This window comes from Zootoca vivipara, chromosome 4 (assembly GCF_965207765.1).
Source record: "Zootoca vivipara chromosome 4, rZooViv2.hap1.1, whole genome shotgun sequence".
Taxonomy (NCBI): Eukaryota; Metazoa; Chordata; class Lepidosauria; order Squamata; family Lacertidae; genus Zootoca; species Zootoca vivipara.
Genome location: NC_142587.1, coordinates 30,323,801 through 30,345,423, shown reverse-complemented (window position 1 = coordinate 30,345,423; position 21,623 = coordinate 30,323,801). Strand labels below are relative to the sequence as shown.

Sequence of the window (21,623 nt, the reverse complement as noted above, 5' to 3'; positions counted from 1 at the left end):
TAGCAATACTCAGGATGGCTATCCAGACACAAAGCACCATGGATTTCAAAACTGTGCAAGGCCAAGGCAAGGGGAGGTACAAAATACTTTTCTGCAATGTTTCTGACACATGCTTTTTTCCACTGGAGCTTGTTCAGCAGCTGGTAGAACACAGCACCATTTTATATCCATTATTTGCAATTGTCCCTGGCTATGATTACATCATGGGGAGGGGAAGCAAAGCAGACCAAGGGATTGGCACTGCCCGCTAGCTGTCTCCTTCTTAGTTTGAGGGCTCCTCCACATATACACTTGTCCCACAGGCATTTACTCTGTGTAAGGCAGCTAGTTCTAACATCCCCATGGATAGTGTCCAGCATGTGTTAACACATTACACAGTCAGTAATGTCCAACAAGATACTGTGGACTCAAGAGTTTATTGCAGTTCTCTATACAAAACAATAAAAATAATTTAGTCGACATTAAAAAAACTAAGGCTGAAATCCTAAACATGGATTACTTAGTGAGTAAGTCCCATGCGACTTACTAGGATTTAGTACCATGTAAACATGCTCAGCATGTGCAGAGATGTAAAGTTAAGGTAGTTAACATTGCACGGAGAAGCAAAAACTAGAAATAGTGCAAGTCATAAAAATCAAAGCAAGATTTACAATGTTTTTAAAAAACACAACTCACAGTTAAGTTTACATATTACAAAACTATTTAAAACCAGAAGTGTTCTCCGTCTAAAATTAGCCTTGAATTTTACTCCATATGCTGTAGTTAATACAGAGTACATCATTTCTGCTCAAGAGGAGGGGGGGACCCTCTAGCATTTGACTTTCATTATTTTTATTGCTATTTAAGTAGCTGTTACTTGCTTTTGTAGACATAGCTTATGACTGATCTCTGCCTTGCATTTCTTTAGAAGATGTGATAGAAAATGCATGTGTATTAAACAAAAGAACATGGTATATAGTCCACTGCAGTGTTCCTAAACTAAAATGTAGTTTAAAATTCCTTGCAAGGTTTTTCCTTGTAGTAGATATAAAAAGTAAGCCATTCTATTCACTGCAAATACACAGATTAGTACTGTATGTCCTGTTTGCCAAATTTAACTATTTGGCTGAGACAGGATATGCAGAAAGTAACATAATATCAGCATTGTCCTAGCACTTTGGAATAAAGCTCAACTTTAGGTCAATATCTGAACAATTTTCAAAAGCAAAGGCATCTTTAAATACGCATTTAAAATGTTGAAAAGTCTAGGGCTCGGTTCGGACATAATAGTAAACCATGGTTTCCTACTACACAAATGAACCTGGACAAACCCCAGGCTCACACACTCCATCCTCTTTCACATGCTAGGAGGAGGAGACCAAAAGCATGTCTGAACTTGGGAAACTGTGGCTTTGTTTAAAGTACAGCTAGTGAGAACAAGCCTGGATCGAACCATGATTCCTGGCCTGTTCTCACTAGCCATAATTTACACAAAGCCACAGTTCCCCAGGGTTCAGATAATCACAGGGAATTTGGGTTAGGTTTTTTTTTATTTAAGTGGAAGCTTTCTATGGAATACAGTATGCACACAGCCACATTCTTGGAATTACTGGTATGTACTCCTATTGCTTTCTGGTAATTTACCATTTGCATCCCTGGTCCCTCTTTCGGTGGCATGTTATAAGAATATTGCTGATGATCACAAGAAGCATGCACTTTGAGTAGGTTTTCCTGTTTAGGATTTTCAACCCCAAAATCATGGACTTGAGACATACTGAAAACATTTGTAAACACCCCATGCATGGAACACTACCTTGGGAGTTAAAGCAGGTTAGGCGAATAGTGATCAGAAAACCCACAGACATAAACCATGTTTTCAGAATTATGTGGGTGGCTTATCTAAGGTGCTTGGTGTACATACATAGATAAGGCCCGAGCCTCTGTTTGCCACATGAGAGCACCAGGATTTCTGCCCAAGTGGCTACTGAGCCTTGCACAAAGAAAGCATGAACTCTGCCACCAATCTAGAGCCTTTCTGCAATACTGCAAGATACTCAATAAATTCAGTTTAACTGATACCACACCTTCAAGAATACTGAAGGTGCTAAGGCTGTACCTTATGTATAAAAGCCAATGGTTATTTTTGTTGCCGTGGAAAGATGTTTTACATGGTATCCATTTTATTACATATCAAGAGGCACCTAAAGTAACAGCAGCAGGAAAAAATATATATCCAGCATTACACCACATGCTAACAAAATCCTAGCCATCACCTGTAACATAATTGAAAATGTATACTGAAAATGCATGCAAAAATAGGGCAGAATGAAGGCCACTCATCCAGGCAATTTTGGATTATCAGTGTATAATGAAGGACAAAGTAATATCTTCTCCTTTGTTAGATAAACAAAGCTTGCCAACTGTCTCCCTTACTAGGGACTGAAGTTTGGTCTTTTTCCCCTGCTGACCCTGAATCCATCGGCCTATGCATTTATTCACGGGCTGATTACCCCAACTGTGCAGATAAGAAAGTAAGTAGCACCAGCCAGTTTTGTCTCAAATTTTCTGTTGTGATATTATACATATGTGTGAAGTTGGCTTTTCTTTTTTACAGCTGTGCGTAACTTTTAAATGTGCAAACTCTAGCAGGCATTATGACTACCCTTCAATATCATGGATGACGTCGTTTCTCCAAAGTCTAAGAGCAGCTTCTAGATTAGAAAAGGATAAGGCTACGAAATGGAGGTTAAAGCAGTGTCTAATTCAGGCATCCCCAAACTTGGCCCCCCAGCTGTTTTGGGGACTACAACTCCCATCATCCTTAGCTAACAGGACCAGTGTTCAGAGATGACGGGAATTGTAGTCCCAAAACAGCTGGAGGGCCGAGTATGGGGATGCCTGGTCCAATTTTGACATAGATGTAGATCAGGAGAAGGGAGCCTGTGGACCTCTACATGTCCTTGAGAGTCCAACTCCCCACTGGCCAACCCCAGCGGGTATGGCCCATGATCTGGGATGATGGGAGTTCCCACCCGGAATCATCTCAGAGGGCAACATATCCCTCATTCAAGATATAAATTCCTTGTCAGCTCGGTTTAGGATTCAAAATCATGGGGCTGTTCAGATGCTACTTCTCCCACTAGTCCACTAGATGTGGCAAAATCAAGAATGTGTGCTCTTTCTTCCAATCCTCACTACATCAACAACTGCAACAGGAGATCTTGAATTTTTGAATACATGTTCTCCCTTTTTCTGTAACTATACTACCTACTTGGAGTTCAAATAAATGAGGGTTCTTCCAGTGAAGTCATGACTTTCTTAGGTATTGTCAAGTAGCACATACGTCTAATGCTAGGTTCTGAACCTGATCCAACAGCGTGCAGCGGTTTGGGGAGTGGGGAGAGGGTAGTAATGACTGAATCAGTCCAGAGAATAAACTAGCATTCCAGCCTATTTCCATGTTTACTCCACAATGCTATCAGTTTTTAATTTTCTGTTAATCTATCAACCTAACATCATTTGTTTTGCATGTGTGTTTCTGGGGAAGAATTCTTGCTGTATTCCAATTTAGTTTCATAGCTCAAAAAAAGAAAAAGATTTTTGATAGGAAGATTAGTCACAAGGTAACAAAGTAATGGTAAACCAATCATTAGTAAATATTCCAAAAGCTTATACATCACAAACCATTTTGCAGGGGGGAAAGAAACAAATAAGATGTAAGATAAGCAACATTATCCGCAACTGATTATTTTTCCAAGCAAAAAACAAAGAACCCAGCAGTAGCTTTCTAGCAGAATCTTCATTGCTACACAGTGGGTTAAGAATACAAATGTGAGGCCAACATAATAGATTTCATGAGTAACTATCTGTTCAATTAACATAGCCCGATAAAAAAAAATCTAGAACAACTATTATGCATAAAAATGCATACTCTATTTTATCCTCTGAGGCATGTCGCTCCAAGCTTGAGATTTCTTTTTGGCAAGTTCCATCCATGAGGGTTGATCTGGGGAAGAATGACTGACCTTCTTAAGTGGCTTTATATCTTCTTTTTCAATCAGCACTGAAGACTGAACTGTGTGGAAAACAAAAATATCGCTTACTTACTTAATAGCAGTGTGATGCTCAAGAATAACAAGTAGGATTTTTTAATTTTATTTTTGCCCTATCAGCTTAATTAACCATTATAGTATGAAGTGCCATTAGGCGATGGTGAAAAATCTTTTTAAGAATCCTAACCCATGATGAATAACCTATTAATAACACTTTTAAATTTGCTGCGATAAAGGTTATTGTGTAGCACACACCTGAACTAAATTTAAAGTGCCCAATTCATCATATGCATTATCTGTAGAGATCACTTTATTGTTCATGCTACAGAGAAAGCATTCAGTCAGCATGTTTAATGTAGGGCACAGAAACCTGAAATTTTTCCTGCCCTTGCTAAAGTATATATGTTGGAATCGGAGTCAATCTCGACAAGGCAGCCTTTGCAGACTTGTATGCAGTGTGGACGGAAGCATGAGGTGAGGACAGGTGGAACAAACTTGACACAACAGCTTTCTGGGATTAAAAATTGGCCACAATTTCATTGATTAAAGATGTTAAGTAGGCTTAGGCTTAGGCATTGGGCGTGCATATTGTATCAGCCTCCTAGCTGCAGGCTGAAACTTGGACAGGATCATGCCTGGGTTATGGGACCACCTCAAGACACAAGTCAACGCCCCAGGCTGCTCCTGGAAGTCCTATGGCCTGCCTGCTCTTCGTTTGGCTTCAGGAAAGAAACTTCCACTCAGACCCCTTTACCAGGGTACCCAGCAATATCACACCAAACTGAAGTCAAGGTGATTCCCCACACCCGGGAAACAAGACTAAGGATTCCACCAATGCCTTATCCACTGAAAGTTGTGATGACTGATATAAAGAAGGCATCGAACGGGCCCCATTTGTTTGCAGGCAAGTTCCTTCCCAGCCCTGAATACGGTGACCATTTTGATCCACAGCAAGATCTTCTTAACATGGTGCCTAAAGAACAGCATATAGGGTGGGTTGCTCTTCCACTAACTGAACTGCTGACCCCTTGCTGCAGCTGGCTTTTATCCTCCAGAGGCAGACCAGAGTGAAGACTTGTTCACTCCAGTCTGCTGCCCAGGTCCCGCCCTCCACTGATGCCCTCGTTGGCCACATAGATTCATGTTTTGGTGGGCAATCCCACCAACCTCCCGTGGCCAGCCAAGGAAGAGCCCAATGGCCGGCCACAAGGGTGAAAAGACTCTTTCCGGCTGGGGGAGCCGGGCTGGGCTGCAACCGCTGTCCACCCCAAATTTGGGTAAGCAGAGACACATCTGCGAGAATGCTCATCACATCTGTATGTCCTGTTTTTAGGTGTGTGGTTGAAAAATGTTAAGATGTGGATAGGGTGCCCTCAGTCCCACTAATAGTATGTAAAATCAGAACAACAGGTTTAAGGTTTTACTACGGTATATAAAGTCCTAAACCGCCTAGGACCTGTTTACCCGAGAGACTGACTTTTCCCACCTCCTCCTACTTAAACCCCTACATCATCTAGTAGACATCTTGAGGGTGCAACACACCTTGGAAGTTTGCTTAATGAATACTTGGGCAGAGTTATTAGCATGGTAGCACCCACACTTTGGAATGCATTCCCCCTGGAAAATAGAAACCCTGCGTTCCTTTGAATGCCTCTTTGAGACTTTTTAAAATTCAGCCATGCTTTTTCAGGTAGCACCGTCAGACATGGTTTGTGCTGGTTTTACAGATGGATTTGATGAAATCTTATTGTTTAACCTTGTATTTAATTTTTAATTTTTTGGGGGGGGGCACTACCATGGTGTTTGTGAAAGGTGTGCAGTTTATAAATTCTTTTAAAAAATAAAACCAGCAGCATGCCGTCAGGAAGAAGTTGCAGAAATGCTCAATCTTGTGAACCCTTAATAAAAACTTGGGACCGTTGTTTGTGTGATGGAAAATACTTTACAGCCTGGGTTTATTGTCAGGATTTTAGCGTCTTGTTTTCATACCAGGGTTATGGTGTGACAGCAAGCTGCCTCCCGGCAAAGATTCCTGCATATCTGACTTAGTTTCATTCCTTTGTTCTTCAAAAGAAGCTGCGGGTGGGAAAGGCAAAGATGTGTTTCGTGTGAAATCTGTCTGTTGCCTCAGAACTTCCTAAATAAAAAAAGGGGGGTGAGAGGGGGGAAAAGCACACACACCATAGAATAGCGTTCTAAATAATTCAGTGGGAAATAGAACCACAGTAGGGATTTGACAGAACACAAGAAACTCAGCAGCAGACATGGCTCCCCTGCTCAACAATAGAATAATGTGGTCATATGTCACCCACACTTGCCCTATTTATGCCATCTGAACTGTAAACACTCCATAAACATTTCATAGTCTGTAGACTGGAAAACTGTTTTGGGGTTTTTGAATTATGCAATTAGAAGCACTTGGAAATGAGCTGTTGCAGCCGCAGCAAATTATTCAAGGCCTCTTTTGATAATGAGGGCAAGCACAAGCCAAATTTGGCAGCAAGCAGCTTCTCGTGGACAATAGGGAGCTATGGCTGTGCACTTTTAAAATGTGACACACCAGTGAATTTATCTCCAATTAAAACAGCATCTGCAATGCTGTTTTAAGCCAAAAGCAGCCTCAGGGAGGTACAGGTCAGAATGTAAGGAAACTGAAGAAAAGAGAAAGGGACTGCTTAACCCTTTCAGCCATTTTCTGGTCAAGCCTCTGTCATATCCTCAATGGCTCCAGGGTTTCCAATACTTGTTTCTCCAGATCTACAGTTCCCATCATCCCTGACCACTGGTCCTGCTAGCTAGGGATGATGGGAGTTGTAGTCCAAAAACAGCTGGAGACCCAAGTTTGGGAAACCCTGCTCTAAGGCAGTTTTATTCCCAGAATAATACCACTGTGTGCTAATAATACATACTTATTTCTCTGTCAGACACACATAGTCAGGGTGTTTAGAAAGGTATGCACACAATGTGGAAATAACAATTGCTTTTTGTCTCAGCTTCCTGCAAGACCAAATCTACATTGGACAATCTACAGGAAATTTTGCAAACCAAAAATGGAAGTTTTTCTGCACACTATCCTTTGGAAATGTCCTACACAATGGAATGTAACTGACTTTCTTTCAAGTATTACTCATCTGAAGAAGGTTTACTTTGGCCTGGGATCTGACCCAAAACAAACATTTAGCACAAAGAAATAAAACCATAACATTCACAACACTGGTGGGGGGGGGGTTCCCTTCCGCAATCTAAAAATGCTGCTTAATTCAGGATCACAGCCAAAAAAAAATGTAAATTCCTTACATTTAGCTTTTATCAAGAAAGCTAAATGTAAGGAATATTACACAGAGTGAATAGGGTGAATGTCTATGTTAAAAATTAGCACTGCCATCTCATGCTTCGTGTAGGCAGAAATTGCCAAAGCTCGTTTATTTGTCCCATGATCAAAACAGAATCCAGCAAATACAATTGGCATTTGCAGTCATTTCAGTCTGCAAAAAACTGTAATTGGTTATGTTCCACCACCATCCATTTGCATTGCATTTCTTTGCACTGAAATGACTGAGCTGGAATAACGTAATGATTTATGCAATGAATTATGTTAGTTATATAATTTTACCACAGAAGACAGCGAGAAGAGTAACGTAACGTCTGCAGAAGAAAAACTGCAGCAGAATCACAACAGTGCTGCAGTTCTAGATTTTGATTCCAATGCTGACATTTACATTCATTTATCTTTTGCTCCAATGCTGTTTTAAGCCAAAAGCAGGCCCTGTTCTAATGCTGTTTTAAGCCAAAAGCAGCATTTCACTTTTTGTGTCTTAGTTCATTTTTTTCTATATACTGGTTTATTTCAATACCAGAAATAACTGATTTTGAGTACTGGAGGCCAAATTTCTCATTCTGCTTCAGGTCCTCACCAAGGTTTATACTGTAGGTTACAGGAAAAACGTAAGATGTTTTTTAGGGTGACGTAACATTTATCTCTACATGAGTCTTTAAGCCTGTAAATATACTTTCAGTGTATATCATCAAACATGTATGCTATACATGACTTCCATTCTCCCTACTGGCAGATTTAAACCCATAGATTTTTTTAGACGGAAAAGCACACACTCCTGCAACTAAGTATTCCATCAGCTGAGCTTTCAAGACACGTTCAGAACTGAAATGGGGAACGTTGTTCTGGTTTCCCACAGTTGCAAATTGAACAAAGGGAGATGAATTGGTCAGAATGAACGCTTGATTTGAAAACTGCTGCCTTCTGCTGTTGGTATTGCAACAGTAATATTCTGTAGTGTTGCACTGCAGATTAAAAAGGTATCTTGCATACAGACATTTGCTGCAGTCATTACAGTAACTTCTCCCATGATGCCGAGCTCTTCCTGGTTGTTTTAATTGTATAAGGAAATGGAGGTCGAAGGAAACACTGCAACATGGGAAAGGCTTTCCTCCTCCTTAAAAGAAAAGCTCCCATCGGAGATAGGAGCGCCACTGTTGAAGAGGGAAGCCCACCTTTGCAAAGGAAGAATAGGGTTGATTACAAAAAGGGCTCAAATGTCATTGAGATATTTGCTATAGAAGAAAAAAAAGGTGCATCAGGTGAGCACTTGCCCTTTACAGAATTAAAACTCCACCACACACATATCTCACTTAAAAATACAAAAAAAAGGTGTGTGTGTGTGGGGAAAGGAGAACAAAGTCTAAGGGTGCTTGAGGAATTCATTCTTTGTGAATTCCAACACGAACAGCCCTGTGTAGCTCAGAACTTAAGTTATCTACCCGCTTTTACACTTGCTGAACATTTGCATGCAATTCTTGGCTTAAAACACATCTGAATAATAGCATCATGAAGCAGAGTTGGTGAACACCTGCCAACCTTAATTGATTACAAGATACCTTGCAGAAGCTGGTTAAAGCAAAGAGCCCCACTTCAATGTCACATGCAGGTCACAAGAAGGGGTGACCTGTATTACCTCCATTCGCTCCTTCTCTTGTATTTGTTTTTCTGTGTCTGTGTTATCCGCAGCCACCAGTTTCTCTTCTTTGCTAAGCTCTTGCTCCATGACCCTCTGCTTTTGTTTTGCTATGGTAATCCAGGCTGGCACTGTCTGGCTTTCAACTCCTCTTGCAGTGTCTGCTGCAGCAATCACTGGAGAAGGCACACTTTTCTCTGCTGAGATAATTTGGGAAGAAAGGTATTGGAGAGGGAAACTCAGTCTGTTGTTACTGGAGAAGGAAAGTCGGTCTTAGTGTTAAAGAAAGCAAAGCTTTCCTTGTGAACCGAAGAGATGGCTAGCCACTAGGGAGAAACCTCTACAAATACACACCCCAGAAAGCTGCTCTAAAACTGTGATATTGTCAGCTTCGGATTTCTGAACTTGACCTTTGTCCTGCTTCTCTCCTGCAGACTCTGATAGAGGAATAGATATGGCGTGACTATAGTTGCCTGGGTTACATGAAGCCCATGTAGTCAGAAGGAGTGCAAGCTAGTGCAGAACTGTTATCCTGCACACTACCCCACAAATCAATTTAGGGAGGTTCAGTGACATGCTGGTAGTGAACAACAAACACTCCTTTGGACAATCTCAGTGACTGAATGGGGATTATAAAGCCTCAGGTAGTTCTTAAGGTATCCAAGACCCAAGCTGTCTGGGGCTTTTTAGATCAACACAAGAGCCATGGATGCTTCCTTCCGTGCTTGTCCTGCATGCAGTCAACTGCCTGCAATACAGGCACAATAAGTTCCCCATTCTCACTCTGCCATGCTTCCTGTAACTCAGCTCAGATAGGAAAAAGCTGATGTACCTTCGATAATGCTTACAACAGCCACCTCTTCTTTACAGGGTATTTGCTTCATTTGTTTATGCCAGGCTTCCTCCAACTCGGCCCTCCAGATGTTTTGAGATTACAATTCCCATCATCCCTGACCACTAGTCCTGCTAGCTAGGGATCATGGGAGTTGTAGGCCAAAAACATCTGGAGGGCCGAGTTTGAGGATGTCTGGTTTATGCTCACCAACTGCTCTTCTGCGACTTCTGAAGTTACCTTTAGTGTAGATGTGCATACACCTGCTATTACTCATTAGTAACAAAGTGGTTAGATACGCTGGGTGCTGTACAGTCAGAGCTTTTTTTTTTTTTTGTCGGAACTGAGTTCTGGCCCCTCTCAGGTGGGCAGCATTGACATTATAAGAGAACAAGGAAGGCGTTCACAGTGAGTTTCGGCACCTCTTTTTCTAGAAAAATAGCACTGTGTATAATAATTAAAAATAGAGTGCAGTCCAAACTTAAAAACCAATAAACTATGCATATAAAGACAAAGCAAAACAAAATGCAGTCCTTGCATGCAGGCTTACAATTGCCCTGGCTCCACATTTATGAAATGACCCCAGCTCTGAGGTACATCAGTCTCCAACATAAACTGTCTTATCTAAGGTAAGTGAAGATGGACCTCTCTGTGCAGGTCACTGGGGAAGGGAAAGGCGAACTCTAATGATTTTATCTGTTGGCAGTATTTTTATTTCTCTGCTGCTGCCACAATGATTAACGATTTGTTTTGACTTGATTTTATATATTGTGGTTTTAAAATGTTTGTGGGGCCCTCTCTGTGGAACTCTGGGTGAAGGGCAGATTATATAATATGTGAAATACGCAAAGATGAGGCACTTTGGAAAAGAAAGGGAAGGAAAGTTAAAAAAACAAAGAAGGGGTAAACTGATGCGATCTAAACAGGGGCTTGGATGTGCAAATAGACACATAGCTGCCAAATCTCCTGCTGAAAAATGTGGGATCAGCAGTGGTGCAGCACCGGAAGTCGCTTCTATGCATGTCTGGACATACGTAGAAGCAACTTCCGGTGTCGGCGCCGCCCGATTTCCGGTGCCCATACATGGGTAGCGCAGCACCGGAAATCGCTTCTATGCATGTCCGGACATGCATAGAAGCAACTTCTGGTGCCGCTCTGCCCGATTTTTGGTGCCCATTCATGGGCGGAGCGGCACTGGAAGTCGCTTCTACGCATGTCGGGACATGTGTAGAAGCAACTTCTTCTGGTGCCGCGCTACCCATGTATGGGCGCCGGAAATCGGGCGGCGCCAGGACCCAAAATGGAGCCTCCCTGGCAGGTAGGAAATCTGGGGGATTTATGGGATTTTTTCCAGTCTGGGCTGCCAGCGGGAAACAGTTTAAAATACGGGGGTTTCCCGCAAAAAAACCGGGAGACTTGGCAGCTATGCAAATAGAGCCAGAGAGTTCACAGTGCAACCCTGTACATGTCTACTCAGAAGTCAGTCCCACTGAGTTCAACTGGCCTTTCTCCCAGGTGGGTTTATAAAGCATTGCATCCTCAAATATCAAGGAGGTGGTACTCAAGTGACCAAGAGCAGAAAGGGAAATACAAGAGGCAAATGGGGTTGGAGAGGAGTGGGGGAAGGGAGGGGAGAGGAGAAGTTGAGAAAGGAGCTAATCTTAGGCTAGAATTGGCACCTGTAGTCTGAAGCATCCAGGGAGGAACATACAGAGAAAGAAAAGAGAACAAATATTAAGGACAAAAAAAGCTGCAACATTTGAAAGTGAGTACAAGAAGGTTAAAGCGAAGGTTGGGAAGAGAGGGAAAGTCAGTTAGGAGAAAGGAGTATTTATCATTGGAATGACAAACAGTAGCAGCATTTGGGATAAAGAGCTTGTCCACACCTGTGTTTGGCCTGCTGCATTCCCCAGGGGAAACCCAATATTTAGTGCTCAGTTGGATCATACAGCAATGGAGTTTTTGCCGATTGCAGTTTCTTGTGATTTAGCGTTAAAGAGCAGGTTTTCCTGGGGAAGGCAAAACTGCTTGGATCCATGCCTAGAAAGCACAGGGCAAGTGGGAAATTGCTCAGACCTGTGTGCCTTCTAGGCATGGGACAAGCTCAAGTGCAGATGAGCCTAAAATTGAAGGAATTCAAGGCAGAAACAAGACCGCCACCAACAAGAATGTTAAAATGTCCAATGCAAAAAAAAAAACCAACAACCAGAAAAATGAAATAAACATTTGTATGCAATGTAGGCAGCTCCTGGTTTAAACACATAGGCATACCATGTTGCCATCTCAGGTAGTTTGAACATAATATTGTTTGACCTTCTGAGAAGCCTGAGAGCCACACATACCACAGACAGGAATGGCTGCACTCAGAATAACTGCTTGTTATCTATTCTTGGTCTGATGCTAGATCACCTTGAATGGCTGAAAAATAAGAACCATTCATGTGGCAGTCAAGTGAGCATTTATGACTCACTCTGGCAACACAAAACACTGAGGATGTCATAAATCAGGGTGGGACCCGGAGTCCTGAAGCCAACTCTTTACATAGTCTGATTGCTGCTTCTGTCCATAACTGCTACAAAGAGAAGCAGTAAACTGAATAAATGGTCTGTCTTGTTCTGGGATTACTAACAAAGATCTGCACACAATAAATCAGAATTCACCTTCCATTAGGATAGAGCAGCTCATCTCAAGCAGAAGATTTTGGGATATCATTAGCAAGCAGCAATGTGTTCATCTAGCTTGGTATTATTATTTTTTATCATGTGGGGCTGGGGGGAGGGAGAGGCACTACTCAGATTTTCTGCTTTACATCATTGGTGCATTCCCCCCCCCCAAGAGAGAGACTGACAGAAAGAAACATATTTGGAGAGGCTGCTATCGTTCTTACTATATATTTCTTCAGCTAGTATTCCTTAGGTTCCTTTTTAAATATTATACCTGGGTTTGGAAAAATATTCTGTTCTATTCATCTATGAATCTTCAGTTTTAAAACAAGCTGTGTGGCAGTATTCCAAGGACATTTTTAAAAAAATAAGGGGGAGGGGGAACCACCCAATTATTGGAATGGATGCAAATGCTTTGAGGGGGAGAAACTGTAAAAATGGTGCCATTGTTTACAGTATCATCTGCATTTCACTTATACAGATGAGCTACTAAATGTCATGTTGCTAAATAAGTTTGGATAGGGTTATTTTCAGTCACACTTTCCCCCTCTTCCTGAGTGGTAGTAAGTTCAGAGCAGACTGTGCAAGAACAATTTTCCTTAGATGAATGAAGTCTCATTGCGATCCAAGCAGAGGACAAGGCAAATCTAATGTTAAAAATTAGGAAGAAAGGAGTGAAAAATAAAGAGACTAGTATCAGAATGGTGTTTATGTATTCTCCCATGCAGGCACTCACTAGAATGTGATGTTATTGTCAGCCTGTATTGACTGCCGATAGTAGCCCAAGCTAGCCAGCCTACTAGCCTTGTGCTGAGTAATCCAATACAATGGTGCTGCTCATAATGCCATTCGCTACCCGGATGTGAAATAAGATACCCGGATGTGACCATCAACAGCCAGTCATGTTGTGTTCTTGGCTTTGTGTCTGGTCAGCTGTGGTAGAGATACACTGCAAACCTTCATTCCAGACAATCATTTTGCTGTGGGGTAGCCAATATTCCAGGGACCCAGGTGGCGCTGTGGGTTAAACCACTGAGCCTAGGGCTTCCTGATCAGGAGGTCAGCGGTTCGGGTCCCTGTGACGGGGTGAGCTCCCGTTGCTCGGTCCCAGCTCCTGCCAACCTAGCAGTTCGAAAGCACGTCAAAATGCAAGTAGATAAATAGGAACCGCTACAGTGGGAAGGTAAACGGTGTTTCCGTGTGCTGCTCTGGTTCGCCAGAAGTGGCTTTGTCATGCTGGCCACATGGCCTGGTAGCTATACGCCGGCTCCCTCGGCCAATAATGCGAGATGAGCGTGCAACCCCAGAGTCGGTCACGACTGGACCTAATGGTCAGGGGTCCCTTTACTTTTACCTAGCCAATATTCCAAATCTTCTGAAACTAAAGTCAAAGGTCTGTGGAAAATTCCTGGTTGCTTAAACAGTCCAAAACACACAAGATGGTTGGTAAGCTGCACACAAAGATTGTGTGGGTGGGGAAAGGTGGAACTTGAACTGGTCCTTCTCCTGGATTGGGTCCCTATTTAATCGCCAGGTGCCCCTTCATGGAAGCCTCCACTGGATCAAAGAGCTTCTATGAATGGTTACAATTGGGGGACGACGACCACTGTTTTGGTTTGAAAGAAAGTTAAATTGATCTATTGATCTACTCCTTGATGATACTTGATGGGTGCTTATTTTTATAGGTTTTATTACATATATTGTGTATTTAAAATGCTATTTTCCCTTTCTGATGATTTGGGTGGGGTTATTGGGTTGTTCTTATTTTGATTGTGCATTTTGTGTTTTTATATTGTGATTTTATCCTGTGAACCACCCTGAGACCTGTGGGTATAGGGCAGTATATAAAGTATAATAATAATTAATAAGGTGCAGTCGCCACTCCAGTTTGCACCTGGTTGACGTTTGCTCCTGCCCCATTAACCAGAACTTCCCATTCAAGTGGCATCACTGTCAATCCAGGCTCTACTGGGGCTTTCTCAGGTAATGTAGGTACCATTCTCTCCACCAACACATCAGGTAGAAATGTATCTTCTCCAAAGGTTGGGGAAAGTCTGGTTTGGAAAACTATGGCATCTATTGCATGTGAAGTCTATCCATTTCCAGCACTGTCACTCAAGTAAAGAGGCACCGGAGTTAAAGACATATTTATGACCCATTTGCACCACTAAAGCAGCATATATACGCTAAACGTTATAGAATCATAGAATTGGAAGAGTTGTAAGGGACCCCAAGTGTCATCTAGTCCAACCCCCTGCAATGCAGGAATCTTTTGCCCAACATGGGGCCTGAACCCATGACCATGAGATTAAGCGCCTCATGATCTACTGAGCGAGCATAAATGAGCATCTTGCAACACTATTCATCTTGAGAATCAGTCTTTAGCCTACAGGTAATGCCCAAGCACTACAAAATATATGGTCACAATGCAGCACACACTGAGGTTATAAGACCCTTTGGAGTTAACCTTGAGGTAAAAAATAATAATAATAATTACTTATTCCTTTTACAAGATGACAGCTTACAATTGCAAATCAAAACATATTTCATCAAGGGAAGTTAAAGAAACATTATAAAATCAGTGTGTGAACAGTTTTACTCATACAGAGTTTTCACAGTATTAGTTACATATCCCTCCAGACCACTGAAATGTAGGAAATTCTGGTTTGTAGGGCTGTTGCCAGCTGGCACTCGGTACATCTTCAAATGCACAAACAGAGCAACACTGTTACAGCTAGATGGGCAGATAGATATGGGGCACACCAGATTTGCGAATGCTTGAAAAGTCAAATGGATTTTCCACCTCATCTATGAGCCCTTATTAGAGTCTCAGTTACGAAGTGTAATGACATCAGTACAAAACTGCCTTTTTATAAAACTGGTCTTGTGACAGTGAGACAGTACCATGATTAATCTCAAACAGGGTTGGCTGAACCTGTAGCCACCCCAACGTTGTTGCGCTGCAAATTCTATCATTCCTGACCACTGGCATGCAGGGAACAAAATTTAAGTTTGGAGAAATGGGAAATAAAGATTCCCCAACATAGAGACTGAATTTGGGATCTCATTAAATAGAGCAATGGTCTGAAAGGCAAGACACATGAACCGTTTCCAGAAAGGCTTTGCAGAAATAAGCTTAAAGAAATACCGGTACTGTCCATGCTAAGGAACATCTAAAAAAGGGGGTACTGCCAGTGAGAGTTACCATGGTTGGTAAGATAATGTCATGGTGCTGGAGTTGGATTTCTCATCTTAAGAGATTGAGGGTGGGCACTCTGAAGCAGGAGGGGAAGGACAAGCAAAGGCAGCCCAATAAGTGCTCTTAGATAAACCTCCTGGGCCAGTTCCGCTGTCCCCTGCCCAACCTGAAGATGTGGCACTGCTTTCCTCTAACTCAGTGGACACCTTGAAAGAAGACTTCGAAAGACCTGAGGCTCCTCCACTCCTCCATTGCAGGAGATTACTGAAGACAACTAGGCAATTTAAGGCGAAGAGCATTTCGCAGCCCAGGTGGTGATAACAATTAAGATAAGATATCTTTATTGTCATTGCGGGAACAACGAAATTACTCGGTTGCTACATCCACTCAGGTAAAGCATTCCGCATAATCCAAAATTACAAAACCTAATTAAAAACAGTAAATATAATACAAAATAACAAGTAAAATAAGATGACTTCAATTAGGCTTAACCTGATGCTACTGCTTCTACTGGGATGCAGGTGGCACAGTTTTCTAAACCACTGAGCTTCTTGGGCAGGCACTCCCAAACTGCGGCCCTCCAGATGTTTTGGCCTACAACTCCCATGATCCCTAGCTAAGAGGACCAGTGGTCGGAGAAGATGGGAATTGTAGTCCAAAACATCTGGAGGGCTGAAGTTTGGGGGTGCCTGTTCTTGGGCTTGCCGATCAGAAGGTCGGCGGTGAGCTCCCATTGCTCTGTTCCAGCTCCTGCCAACCTAGTAGTTCGAAAGCATGCCAGTGCAAGTAGATAAATAGGTACCGCTGCAGTGGGAAGGTGAATGGCGTTTCCATGCGCTCTGGTTTCTGTCAGTGTTCCATTGCACCAGAAGCGGTTTAGTCATGCTGGCCACATGACCCGGAAAGCTGTCTGCAGACAAATACCACCTCCCTTGGCCTGAAAGCAAGATGAGCACCACAATCCCATAGTCGCCTTTGACTGGACTTAACTGTCCAGGGGTCTTTTACCTTTACCTTTTACTGCCTCTACTATTGCTATATAGGGGCTCTGTTTCAGCTTGTTCCTTGCTAGGGCAATGATAAAGGTAAAGGAACCCCTGGCCATTAGGTCCAGTCGTGACCGACTCTGGGGTTGCGGCGCTCATCTCGCATTATTGGCTGAGGGAGCCGGCGTACAGCTTCCAAGTCATGTGGCCAGCATGAGAAAGCCGCTTCTAGCAAACCAGAGCAGCATATGGAAATGCTGTTTACCTTCCTGCTGTAGTGGTACCTATTTATCTACTTGCACTTTGACGTGCTTTCGAACTGCTAGGTTGGCAGGAGCTGGAACCGAGCAACGGGAGCTCACCCCGTCGCAGGGATTCAAACCGCCGACCTTCTGACCGGCAAGCCCTAGGCTCAGTGGTTTAACCCACAGCGCTACCTGTGTCCCCTATGGGGCAACATTAATTCAAGTTAATCCCTGGCTACCCAAGTGTCTCCTCCCTCCTATATGCCTGTTCTCCATCTGTTCTCTCCCATTTGTCCAACTCCACCTTGTAAAGTATGACGCAAATTAATGGAGCTATATAAACAAGAAACCTGCTAGTTAGTCTCAAGGTTATAAAAATACTAATAAACAGAAAAACTGGAGTACTGGCATACCTATATCAGACATAGGCTGCTCCATTTTTCTCACAAGTGAAATCAGTGCTTTTTTTTCCCCTAGAGAAAAAGGTGCCAGGATACACCTCCCGCAGAAGACCCATCCCAGAGCTCAACTGCACCTGCTCAGGGGGCTTGCTCAGCTGAGGCACAGCTTTACCAACATGTCAGCAGTTAGCTGGGAGGCTGAAGAGCCTCAGCAAAACCCTGCTGCACATCCGACTCATGAGGAGACCCTCTCCTGAGCCTGTAGAGCAGGCATGTCAAACATGCGGCCCTCCAGATGTTTTGGCGTACAACTCCCATGATCCCTAGCTAGCAGGACCAGAGTGGTTGGGGAAGATGGGAATTGTAGTCCAAAACATCTGGAGGGCCGCAAGTTTGACATGCCTGCTGTAGAGGATGTCCCCTTTCGGCTCCAGGGCGAGTCTCCTTGTGAGCTGGAGGTGCATTGGGGCTTTGCTGCGGCTGGTCAGGTCTCTCCCCACCAAAACAGGTATATAAGAAATTTATATACCTCCCTTTGTGAAAAGCCCAAAGGGTAGTTTACAACACAGAAACATAACAAACAACACAGTGTACATACTAATGCATGTATTAATGATAACAGTATAAAACTACTGAGCTTTGCAGACAGCTGATGGAACTGTAGGAAATTTATCCTTTCCGGGTACCCTGTTAAAAATGCATGGTTACTTTACGGTTTGTTTTGTCGCTGTAAAAGTGATTTTGCAGTAATTTTTTAAAAAGATATTGCAGTTTAAATATATTCAGGGCAGGGGTGTGAAACTTCTGACCTGGAGTTCCTAATCAGACCTGGCAAGCCTCTAAAATGGGCTTGAGACCGTTTTGGGCAAACACAGTGATCCAGTTACCCACCCCTGCTTTAGGCACACCACAATCTCAAGAAAGAGCATTCTTACCAGGCACTTCGGAGGGGCTTGGTTTCGTCTCCAAATCTTTGCCTTCATTTTTCAACTCAGGATATTTGGTTACTTTTTCCTGCTTTTCTATGTTTGTGCTAGTGCCAGCAATAAAGTAGTGTTGCAAAATAGGTTTCCTTGGCAATGGAGGTTTTGTGCTACCCTGTTCAGAGGCCTTTGATTTAGCTTTGAGGCTTTCAGTTAAAAAGCTAGTGGTATTTACATCAGTTGGTTTTTTAGCCTCTGCTTTTTCACCTTTTAGGAATGTCAAAGGTAGTCCCTCTTTTTCCACATTAAACTCTGCACTGTATCTTTTAGCCTCCTTTGATTCCTGCAAAGAGCTGTTTCTATATTTCAGTGATAAAGATGTGGATCTAAGCTTGACTTGGAAGGGATTTTTTTCTGCACAACTTAACTCAACCGTACTTGATTGTTGTGGAAGAGCAGTGGGAAAGTTACTCAGCACTGGTTTTGAAGCCACGACCTGGGGCGGAGGGCTAGCTTCCACTCTGTCTGATGATCTCCCAGCGGTTTCTGATTCCAGCTCTGATGAGGGGGCCAACTTGCTAGTGCAGCCTTTTCTCTCTTGGCAGGAGTTAACCTCTGTATCCTCTTTTACCTTCTCGTTTCTTGAAGAGTTTTTAATTTTAGCCTGCAAGATCTGAGTGGTTGGTGGATCTTCATACACTAAAGTGTCTTTCATGTTCAAGCTGCTAGTCCTTGACCTTCCCCAAGCTGACGAGACAGAGAATTTTCTTGCAGTGCTTTGATCAATGGATTCTTTCCCTCCTAAAATCAACATAGCAGGTATTGCTGGGTGACTGTTTTCTTTATTGGATACAGATTGCACCAGAATTGGCTTTATTTTTTCTAGGTTCAAAGGAGGAGGCAGGTCTGCTTGTGATGATGGAACCGTGCAAGAAGTTTGCGAAATACTATTGCTCTCAGAATATGGTAAATCTGTGATGTGGGATGAACTTTTTGATAAAAGACTGGTGGTGCTAGGCAATGTAGGAGATGCATTTATGGTTCCCTTGTTAGAAATATCTTCCAAAAGTGCCTTAGCATCTTTGAATGTATTTTTCTCTCTTCTACCTAGTGTTGGGATCACATCATCTCTGATTGTGACATTCTTATCAGACAGCATGCCATATTTAGATTGCACACCATAAGTCTGTTTATTTTCCTGGTTTAAAATACTATGTGATGTGCTATTTAAAAAACTGCAAGGGGAAATCTTTAGTGTTTCAGAGTGCTCTCTCTCCCTTTGTGATTCTTGGTTTGCAGTAAGATTTAGGGCAACTGTATCTTCTTTCTTCTGAAAAAACGATGACAATACAGTGTGTGATATTTCTTGTGTATTTTGGCACCCCTCTAGTTTATTTTCACAGAGAAGTGTGTGTGATTCAGAAGTGGTTTGCAGAGTGCGAGTTTTTTCATTTTGGTGACTCAAATAATGTTGAAGGCCTTTTGACATTTCAGGTTGCTGGAAATACATTGAATTTGCTAAATCTGCGCTTTCTGTTGGCTCCTTATGGTTGGAACTATCACCTTCACAGGTTAGTTCAGCCAGCATCTCATTCCTTTCATTTTTGTCTTCTTCAGGTGTGCAGCTCAAGTCATTCTGAAATTCTGACAGGTTCCTCTACAAGTAAGAAATGGAGGATTTTTATCATATGTTCAGCATATCACAACCTTATTTTATTTACCTGCTGTCAAGATGGCAGACTCATTAATGTTCCCCCAAGTGCTCCCCCAAAAATAGGACAACTCCCTGCAGTGTTTTAAAGTGTACTATACATCAATTTTCTTTTATTACTATACATTAAAAATCATTATGCGATAGGAGGAAAAGGGAATATAGTGAGCTATAAATATTCTAACAACTAAATACATGGGGCAAACAAAAGTAATGAAAACATGTATACATGAACTTAAGTTTCATTATTTCATAGTTCTTAATAATGATTTTCCCTTTCCTCAAATGGTTTTGTTTTGGGCTGCCATTAAATAAGAAGAAAACATCAATGAAACTGCAATTTCAGTCGGATTTTTTTTTTATAAACTATGACAATCTCTCTCTTTTACACTTGATCTTTATTTTCTCTTTCAAAATAGGAAAAAAGCTTCCTGAAAGATCGTAAGATATTTATTTTTATGTGAGATTTTTTTGATATAAATCTTCACAGGATGAGGTTGACAAAATACAGATTATGCATCACGCTGTAGTTCTATTATTTATCTGTCTGTTTAACCGCAGCCAACTGACAGTCTGGATGGGGGTGGATTAAAATCAAGACTTTGCATTCTAGAGGTACAATAACTTTTTGGCCACTGGCTGCTACTATTTTTCTCAAACCAAACTGGCCATGAAAAGCAATCACCAAAAACTCTTAAGGGAAAATGGAGGTGGGAATACACACATACGAAATAACACTTTAAAGGAGGGCAGATGCATGCATTTCAGTGCAAATAGTAGAATCACAGAATCATAGAGTTGGAAGAGACCACAAGGGCCATCCAGTCCAACCCCCTGCCAAGCAGGAAACACCATCAAAGCATTCCTGACAGATGGCTGTCAAGCCTCCGCTTAAAGACCTCCAAAGAAGGAGATTCCACCACACTCCTTGGCAGCAAGTTCTACTGTCGAACAGCTCTTACTGTCAGGAAGTTCTTCCTAATGTTTAGGTGGAATCTTCTTTCTTGTAGCTTGAAGTAGAAGACTCAAAAGAAAGCAAACTAAAATATCTGCTATTAAAAGACCTAACAACTATACTGAAAGCCTAATGGAGCAGAGAGAAACACACTTATTTTTTACAATTTACCTTCACTCCACCCTGGGTGGGAAAAGAATTATAGAGTAGGTGGCCTTGCATTGTACCATACTTCCAAGTTGATATGTATAGGCTGAGCTGTAAAAGGAACACATTTAACCACAGAGTCCTACCTGCTGGGGTACATCATGGTGTCTGGCCACTACCTCCTAGAAATTAGGCCAATGCTGGCAAGGGGAGGGGCCATGACATAAGCTCCTCCCACACACAATCCTGAAACTTCTAATCGTGACCCAAGAAGGATCAGAAGAATCTGCACTGCAGCGGCTCCCATGCCAGAAATTATAGTGACAGAAAAGCACCCAAATATACTGGTGGATATATTGACATATAAAGAGATATCAGAGATGTCACAGTAGAAAATAATGGGGGTGGGGAGAGAATTAAACTAGTTTTCAATTTGTTATGTCTAGCCCTATTCAGGAGCTCCTCTTCATGTGATTTACACCTGTGTGCAGGGAACAGCAAAGCCAGGAGCGTGTTTGTAGCAGGAAGCCTGCTCTATATATGTAGGGCTCTTGCCCTTC

At 42.3% G+C, this 21,623-nt stretch overlaps 1 protein-coding gene across 5 annotated transcripts in view; it reads right to left on the bottom strand.

Annotated features, from left to right (window-relative positions):
• Window positions 1–397: 397 nt before the first annotated feature.
• The window catches only part of CRACDL (CRACD like), a 65,874-nt gene continuing 44,648 nt past the window's right edge, over window positions 398–21,623 (bottom strand). For 4 of the 5 annotated variants that reach the window (XM_088668633.1, XM_035115559.3, XM_088668634.1 and 1 more), the window contains exons 8-11: window positions 18,263–19,907; window positions 9,002–9,201; window positions 6,021–6,168; window positions 398–4,054 (exon numbers count right to left, since the gene is read on the bottom strand). In XM_088668633.1, the coding sequence (XP_088524759.1) occupies window positions 3,912–4,054; window positions 6,021–6,168; window positions 9,002–9,201; window positions 18,263–19,907 (2,136 nt within the window). In that variant the 3' untranslated portion in view covers window positions 398–3,911. The remainder of the gene's footprint in view (window positions 4,055–6,020; window positions 6,169–9,001; window positions 9,202–18,262; window positions 19,908–21,623) is intronic. The other variant, XM_088668637.1, reaches the window with a different exon arrangement.